The sequence below is a fragment of the Colias eurytheme genome, chromosome 18 (assembly GCF_061535395.1).
Source record: "Colias eurytheme isolate Ceu_HAF_F1 chromosome 18, ilColEury1 Martin Lab GWU primary, whole genome shotgun sequence".
NCBI classification, from domain to species: domain Eukaryota; kingdom Metazoa; phylum Arthropoda; class Insecta; order Lepidoptera; family Pieridae; genus Colias; species Colias eurytheme.
Window position 1 is genome coordinate 3,923,772 of NC_142997.1, and position 9,048 is coordinate 3,932,819.

Sequence of the window (9,048 nt, forward strand, 5' to 3'; positions counted from 1 at the left end):
TATATATAGATATTAAGATAAATCTCGTGTCACAATGTTTGTCCTCAATAGACTCCTAAACCACTTAACCGATTATAATAAAATTCGCACACCATGTGCAGTTCTATCCAACTTCAGAGATAGGATAGTTTAAACATGTAGGTACCACGGGCGAAGCCGGGGTGGACCACTAGTTCTATTATATATTTATATTCGGAGCATCCGATAATTTTATCCTTATAGCGGGCATTAAGGAAATAACAACAGACAAAGCTGCTTATATCTTGTTTTTGCTATACTCATACTCATAATATATACATATAGAATGGCATGACAGTCGCTTCAAGACGTCTGTGGAGTAAACATATCTTTGTAGTAGTTATATTATTAACAAAATGTGGATAAAAACATTATTATTTAGCATATTATTCTTACATATTTGCAGAGACGTGTCAAGCAGTAAGTACTCAGTTAAACTATTTATTCAATACATGATATTTTGCGTGTTTGATCCATTACCTAATTAATAGAATAAAAAGCAAAGAATTTTGTATTCATGACATCATAATATGTTGGGATCTTCAACCTGTTTTATGATTTATTAATAATATTTATGTTGTTTATAAAAACTTTACTCGCGCGTGATATGAGATAACCCGTTGTTTGTATATTAAATGATGATTAAATGTAGTTACATAATTATATTGCTAAAATTACAGGAAAATTGCTTCTTATTAAAAAAAATACATCATTTTCCCCCAGAATCTCATTTAGACTTTGTTTTTCCTCAACTAAACTTTAATTCGGATAAAATGATCATTAACATATTTTATAAAAGGACGTAAGGTCCGCAACAGGGAATTAAGAAAATAAACAAGAACTGATAAAATTTTAATCTTTTATAGGCACCTTTCATAATACCTAAGTGATTAAAATATTTTTTAAATACTTGTTATTAATTAAATTTCTAGTTAAATTTAAATCGGTTACAGCTTTAAAAAGGAGAAGTTATGAACGGCTTTTCCTCTATGTTTGTTACCTCAAAACTTCGATGTTTGTTTTTCTGTCCGTCCGTCGTCCAACCGTCTTTTTTAGTAACCGAAACCCGAAACCGTTTTTTATTACGTATAATTATTGTAATGTGTAAAATAATTTTTTGTACAGTATAGCATTTTGTAATCTAAGAGATCATTGTGGTGCTTTGGCATGTATGTACAGTACTCTCAAACTAATAATGCGCATAGAAAAATTCGTGACTGTTCGGCAACTGTCATATTCCCCGAGCCTCCGAAGACGTTAATATGTATAATGTATATAGAGTGGTTAAATGTATTTCAGATTTCTTCATGCATAGTTTATTAGTTTTATTGTGATTTTATAGTAAAAGAGATAAGTAACGAAATAAGCTACACGATTGCGAATATATAAATTTTGTATTAATTTACTTGGAAAATTCTATATGTACTTAGAACTATTAAAGTGGCGTTACTGAAGCTGGCGTAATGATGGATGTATGGAAGGTTAAAATAAGACAAAGTTTATATTTGAAAAAATATTTGTGAAATCCAATCATTAAAATCCTCCGTACAATGGATTTACAGAATCAGGGATTATCTCTATTTCTGATATCGTAGAATGATCAGAACTTTCATTATGCTCTTATTCATTTTCACTTTCCCCACTGCTATCTGCTACCTGTGTAAATAATCATTTTACCGGAAAATTCAACTTTGAAACAAAACTAAGAAGGTATGTAACAGCAGCTCTATATAATTCCATACAGAGATAATCCGTGCGGTCACCACCAATATATAAAGACGACTGACGGTTTTTTGAATGACTGACAGGCTACCGTCACCTATCGCCCCAATTGTTTTCGATTGTTTATGACTCTGAATTCACTCCTATTTCTTTCAAACAAGGTGCAAGATGCAAGTGCATTGTTTAGGGCACTTCCGATTCAATGATTCGGGTGTTTCTGGAAATACGTTAATTATTAGCGAAGATCTGCATGCGCATTATTAGTGTTATTAATTTTGGAGTACTGTAAGCCACATGTTTTATAATTAAATAAATAAATAAATACTCCTTATTTTAACTAAATATATCGAATGAAAAGAGATATCTATGTGTCTATTATACATTTTGATCATAGCAGTCTGTACAACAACTGACACAGTGTTTGTAATTCCTCTTTTTCGTTTTCATTTTTTAAAGTGTTTGGAATCTCTCTTTTATAGAAATGATATGTTCAGCAAAATTAATATTAATAACTATGTTATTTTAAGAAGAATGCAGCGATTGTCAAAAGTATACATTATGCCAACCCGCCCTAACTATGTTATCAACAAGGAGAGATGACGAAACTAAAAAAATATTTACGTCAGCATATTGCGGGTTCGATGAAGTGTACAAGGTAACATATTATTTTAAGTCCTATAAATTAAATGTATGTAAAAAAATTATTTAATGTAATAAAATGGAATCCAAAAGTTCCATTATGAGTCGTGCAAGAATTCTCCACAAAAGAACATGTTGTGTGTCACAATAATAAACGAACTGGCATTTTTTTCTGGGTGCATCGATTCATATTGTAAATAGAACAAATAAAATAACTTTATATTGTTCCATGGCATACTTTCAGGTATGCTGCTCGGATTTTATGACCGGGGTCCCTGCAAGCCTAAGTGATAGGAGTGGATCTGACGTGGACAATACAGAAAAACTTAAGTTACTGCCCGAGGAATGCGGCGATATTCAGGGATCTCGTATCGTCGGTGGAACAGTAGCTAGCTTGTATGAATTCCCTTGGATGGCCCTGATATCCTACAACACACGTAAGATTCAATTGATTGTTTTACTGTAGTCATTGAATTTAATGAAGTTCTGCTACTTTCGGAACACTTAAGATTTAATAAAGATGACGATGACAAGAGACAAAAAAGGGTGTGTTTGCCGAGTATAAATGTCAGAATAGAAATTGTCGCCTTGGAGTACCATGTAGTATTGCCATGACGCGACGTTGAAATTTTACTCTCAACGCGCCTATTGAAGTTTAACTTCAAAATACTTATTTTCAGGTTTTGGTCTTCAATTCAAATGCAGTGGTAGTATCATAAACAAGCGATACATCCTGACCGCAGCTCACTGTGTACAAGGGGAGGACATAGCTGGGGTTCGTCTCGGCGAATTTGACGTTCGCTACCGAACAGATTGTGTGGGGGAGGAACCGAACTTCGTGTGTGAGACGCATCTACAGGTAAAGACAAAACGAACAAAACAAATTGATAATTGTATTTGTCCTAAGATAAAAAATCCCATTTCACTGTATATATTCACTCCTACACTGTGGACAATGGATATTATAACTTTTCTCTTCAAAATCGTAGAAATTTGATAATTTTAAGTAGGTGTGTTATGTAGAATTTCTAAATTACCTTACCGTTTTCTTTTCAGGATGTAGATGTTGAAGAAAAAATCATACATGATGAATACCAAACATTACCATGGGTTAATAATGACATTGCTTTATTACGGCTTTCGGAGGACATTGACTTTAATCATAGTAAGTGTATTTCTTTATTTATTTCGATAAAACACGTAAATGTTATATATAATATATATCAGGAAAGATAACAAAAGGGTCCAGAGTCCACTCAGGTCGTTCAAAAAAAACATTCACACCAGTTATAATCATCATCTGTATAATATATTTGACGGCGCGCCGATAATTACTGTACTAAATAATAATTATCTAGCATAGTTGATTTCACGTAGTTAAATTGTTTGTTTTGATTGTCAATGTCAAAGTATTATGTTGGGTTGCCAGTAATGAAAATATTGTGAAGTAAGGTAGACACATGACATGATAAAAATAAGAGCGGGTAGTCCCGAATAGGGTAGTGGGTTGGCACGATGGTGACAGCTGACATTCTACTGTCAGTTGTGCACAGAGGCGCACGCGTACTAACCTATTGGCTCTTAATCTGTTTCCATCTTGATTGTTACGCAAAATTGTGAAGTACTGTAAACTTTAATAAACTATCTGATTGGCGTTTGAGAAAGTAGTGAGTTTATTTCGGTGTTCCCATCACTACTAAACCACCGCTATGTCTGATAACGGAGATCATACCGCCGAGCCTTCCGACGTTCCGTTATCAGAAGTGGGATTACTCCGTGCATCTCAGGAGCAGCATGCAGCCCACTCAGGTCAGATTGAACAACCTTCTTTAGAAAAAGAGTGCGACCGTTGGAAAACACTGTTTGAATTGCAGCAACGAAGTTTGACAGATTTGATACGGGCAATTCAAGAACCTCGGCTATCTGTATCAAAAATAGCTTTACCCGAATTTAATCCTGACCTTCAGGGTAGCGATGCTCGTGCTTGGTGCGAAACAGTTGACCTATGCTTGCAAAAAAAACCACTTTCCGGTGGAGACCTGATAATAACCATGAGTAAAGCACTCAAAGGAACTGCGGCATCATGGCTAGCACAGTCTAGTTATCCTGGAATAACATGGGCCCAATTAAAGGATCTATTTTTAGCTAGATTCGATTTCGTTGAAACTCCTGCAGCAAACTTATGGCGATTGTTTAATGGAAATCCAAAGGAAGGTGAATGCTTATCCTCTTATGCCTGCCGATTTATGAGTGCAATAATGGCAAGATGGAAATCTTTATCAACGGAACAAATTGCCATTGCTGTTACACTAGCACACGCTGCAAAAATCGACCCAAGATTGCAGAGATTGGCTTTTACAACGGAAATAGACAACCGTATAAAATTACAACAAGAACTTATGGCATTTACGTTTAGAAAAAGAGGACCTCCAGCTCAAGAGCAGGCGACATCAGCTGTAGAAGCAAAGAAGCCGCGTCCCGAAAACTCTCGTAGGTGTTACAATTGCAACAAGTCCGGACACGTGGCTACTGAATGTCGATGGATTGGTAATCGTGATGACACTAAAGCACAAACCGAAACTTCAAGCAACTCTGTAACTCATGCTTCAAAGGAGGGCAGTGCACCGAAGAAGACCATCACTCCAACCTGCTTCAACTGCGGTGAACAGGGCCATATCGCAACGCGGTGCCCCGGCAAGGAGGCGAAATCCAACGAGACTCGAGTGGAACGTCGTGTGGATATCTGCGCTATCAAACCAGCTACTGATCATCTTTCGTACGAAACCGGTGAGAAGTTTTCATTTTGTTTCGATTCTGGTGTCGAATGTTTTTTTGATAAGGCAGAGCTTAGCAGAACGACTTTCTGGTAAAAGATTATATGGTGCAGTGACATTGCTGTGGCTAGGTAACGCTAGTATACATTGTAACACCCAAATTTTATCAACGGTCTCGATTCAAGCTTATACGGTAAAGTTATTGTTTCATATAGTGCCGGATAGTAGTATTTCGCATGACACAATGGTAAGTAAAGATCTACTCGTGCTATGCCTGAGTGTTATGTTCCCTTGGAGTTTAGCGCTTGGCTAGAAGTCCCTGTCAACCAGGCCGAGTCAGAATGCGCCAGTGACGGCAATGGTGAGTTAATTAGTTATTTTTAGAGTTTATCACTATTTTGGTAGTACCAGTTAGCCTAAGTGGCGAATACAAGCCCGTGTGGCTTTTCATAATTATACGATGCGTAGCCTGTGTGGCAGTTGCAAGCCTGTGTGGTATTTTAAGAGCCTGTGTGGTATTTTAAGAGCCTGTGTGGTATTTTAAAAGCCTGTGTGGCAGTGTTAGAAGCCTGTGTGGCAAATAGGAGCCTGTGTGGCAGATAAGAGCCTGTGTGGCATTGTTAGAAGCCTGTGTGGCAGTTAGGAGCCTGTGTGGCAGTAAGGGGCCTGTGTGGCAGTTAGGAGCCTGTGTGGCAGTAAGGGGCCTGTGTGGCAGTTAGGAGCCTGTGTGGCAGTTAGGAGCCTGTGTGGCAGTAAGGGGCCTGTGTGGCTGTTAGGAGCCTGTGTGACAGTTAGGAGCCCGTGTGGCTGCTTGGAGCCTGTGTGGCAGTTTGTAGGCTGTGTGTGATAATTTATGACGATTTATAGTCTGTGTGACACTCAAAATATTGCGTAGTTTGTAATTAAGCTTATGTGACGTAATTGGACTTATATTGCGCTTTTGAACTGTGTGCCTAGATTTGAGTGTGACCCACTTTGGTCAGGATGCCCAAGCGGTGCTTGATGTAAATCATTCTCGTTTGCCTGTTTACAGATGATGAACATGAGCGAAATGACTTCACACACGAGGACGTGTGAATATGCAGGACGGCCGTGACGGCGCGCCGATAATTACTGTACTAAATAATAATTATCTAGCATAGTTGATTTCACGTAGTTAAATTGTTTGTTTTGATTGTCAATGTCAAAGTATTATGTTGGGTTGCCAGTAATGAAAATATTGTGAAGTAAGGTAGACACATGACATGATAAAAATAAGAGCGGGTAGTCCCGAATAGGGTAGTGGGTTGGCACGATGGTGACAGCTGACATTCTACTGTCAGTTGTGCACAGAGGCGCACGCGTACTAACCTATTGGCTCTTAATCTGTTTCCATCTTGATTGTTACGCAAAATTGTGAAGTACTGTAAACTTTAATAAACTATCTGATTGGCGTTTGAGAAAGTAGTGAGTTTATTTCGGTGTTCCCATCACTACTAAACCACCGCTATGTCTGATAACGGAGATCATACCGCCGAGCCTTCCGACGTTCCGTTATATTTATAATATTACTAGCGGTCCGCCCCGGCTGCGCCCGTGGTACCTACATATGTTTAAACTATCCTATCTCTCAAGTTGGATCAAACTGCACATTGTGTGCGAATTTTATTATAATCGGTTAAGTGGTTTAGGAGTCCATTGAGGACAAACATTGTGACACGAGATTTATAATAAATATATAATATTATATATCTATTCTAGAAAATGTTGCCCCCATCTGCCTTCCGGTGTCTGAAAGCTTGAAGAACACGACTTTGAGTGGAGAAAGGGCTACTGTAGCTGGTTGGGGTCTCACCGAGTTAGGGCGGGAGTCATCCGTGCTGCTGAAGGTGCTTGTGCCTATCAAGAGCGAACAAGTTTGCCGTAACTTCTATAACAGGTAAGACTCGCTATAATTATTAATACAAGATTGAAATACAAAGGTATATATTATATTATCTTATACAGGGTTACTTGTAAAACACCAGCAACCTCGCAGGACAAGATAGCTAACATCATAAGTAACAACATTTGTTCTACGACTTTTGGCATAACGCAATAAATTATTAACCGACTTCAAAAAAAAGGAGGAGGTTATCAATTCGGCCGGTATGTTTTTTTTTTTTTTTTTTTTTTTATGTATGTACACCGATTACTCCGTGGTTTCTGAACCGATTTACGTGATTCTTTTTTTGTTCGATGCGGTATGGTGTCGAATTGGTCCCATAAAAATTTTATTCGGATAGGCCCAGTAGTTTTTGTTTTATGAGCATTTTTGTCTGTATTTGTAAATGTTGCAAGTGCAAGTTTGAAGTCGGTTGTTTTTAACGCAGTTATTGACTTGTTTTTAAATGATTTTTTAAGCTTTTATTGTACTCTCCTAACATTAATTGTAAGTCTATGTTCTATTCATTATCGAAAGGATGACGCGACGCCCCCTTCCCCCTCTCGTTCGCTTCTTGTTTACGTAATTTTTGGGATGCGCGTAGAGTTTATAATATTCAAACGGGAAATTAAATGAATATTTATTTTTGTATGAAAATAAAATCTAACAAATTATCAAAAGTCGTAGAACAAATGTTGTTACTTATGATGTTAGCTATCTTGTCCTGCGAGGTTGCTGGTGTTTTACAAGTAACCCTGTATATATTATAAAGGCGAAAGTTTGTAAGGATGTATGGATGTATGGATGTATGGATGTTTGTTACTCTTTCACGTAAAAACTACTGAACCGATTACAATGAAATTTAGCACACATATAGAGGGTAACTTGGATTAACACATAGGATAGTTTTTATCCCGGAAATCCCACGGGAACGGGAACTATGCGGGTTTTCCTTTGCAAACGCGGGCGAAGCCGCGGGCGGAAATCTAGTCTATTATGAACGTATAAGACTCTATGTAAAGTTTGATTAAATCAATCGTATTAGTCGGATCTCTGCATAGACCAACACATAGACAGAGCTGTGTCGCGCTATAATTGCTGGCTCTCGCGATAACTGTATCAAAGAGATCACATACAATTAACTAATCGTGATAATAATCATATGCTATAAAACATCAGATTTTACAAACTGTATTAGAAAACATGCCAAATTAACCCTACTCATCATGAGGATGCAAATATTATTCACAGTCAATTTCCAATAAGACACAAACAACTATAAAAACTCTTATTCCAGATCATTGTTAATACTATACTTATATGAACCATGTGTTATCCAACAGGAAAGCAAATCAGAACGAAGACAGAACGCAGAACCAATTATGCGCAGGTGACCTCAACAAAGATACCTGTAATGGTGACTCAGGGGGTCCCCTTATGTTGGAAGAGGAATATAATGGTGTGGACAGATTTGTCCAATTCGGTGTTGTATCACATGGACCGAAACGATGTGGCTCCAACTTCCCAGGAGTGTACACAGATGTCAGAAACTTTGTGGACTGGATTTTGGAGAAGATGAAGCCTTAAAACATATTATTTTAAAGATCGAAATATTTTATTAGTTAGTCAATATATAATTGAACATCTGTGTTGTTTTAATTAATTTCTAATAATTAGTTATTCTGAACTCTTTGAACTTTATTAATCGTATCCATCAGTTAATTTGGAATACTTTCTTTTCCTTTTTCAAAAATATTTATATTTACGTCATGAGTTCTTTTCCTGTTTTTATAATTTAGGTATGGTAATTAAAATAGGAAGTCATAATGGTTTATTTAAAATTACAGTGAAACCTAGCGAGCCCTGAATATAAATTTTTATTACAATACTCCTTTAATGTTAATTTCATTGAGATTCCGTTACTTTTGTTTGGAAATGCGCTCTTCTAGGGAAGCGCGCTACATCCTAGGCCACATTTCAGCTTACCACCAG

At 37.1% G+C, this 9,048-nt stretch overlaps 1 protein-coding gene across 2 annotated transcripts; it reads left to right on the top strand.

The window, feature by feature from the left end:
- The first annotated feature begins 278 nt into the window (after positions 1-278).
- Positions 279-8,702, top strand: LOC149900539 (CLIP domain-containing serine protease HP8-like). 2 transcript variants are annotated; one of them, XM_090112422.1, is made up of 7 exons: positions 279-438; positions 2,268-2,395; positions 2,624-2,816; positions 3,060-3,238; positions 3,436-3,544; positions 6,894-7,071; positions 8,400-8,702. In XM_090112422.1, the coding sequence occupies exons 1-7, from the start codon at positions 375-377 to the stop codon at positions 8,641-8,643; spliced, it is 1,095 nt and encodes a 364-aa protein (XP_089968548.1). In that variant the 5' UTR covers positions 279-374; the 3' UTR covers positions 8,644-8,702. The 2 variants fall into 2 exon arrangements, with proteins under 2 accessions (XP_089968548.1, XP_089968549.1); XM_090112423.1 differs by having other exon boundaries at positions 291-438; positions 2,271-2,395.
- Positions 8,703-9,048: the final 346 nt, after the last annotated feature.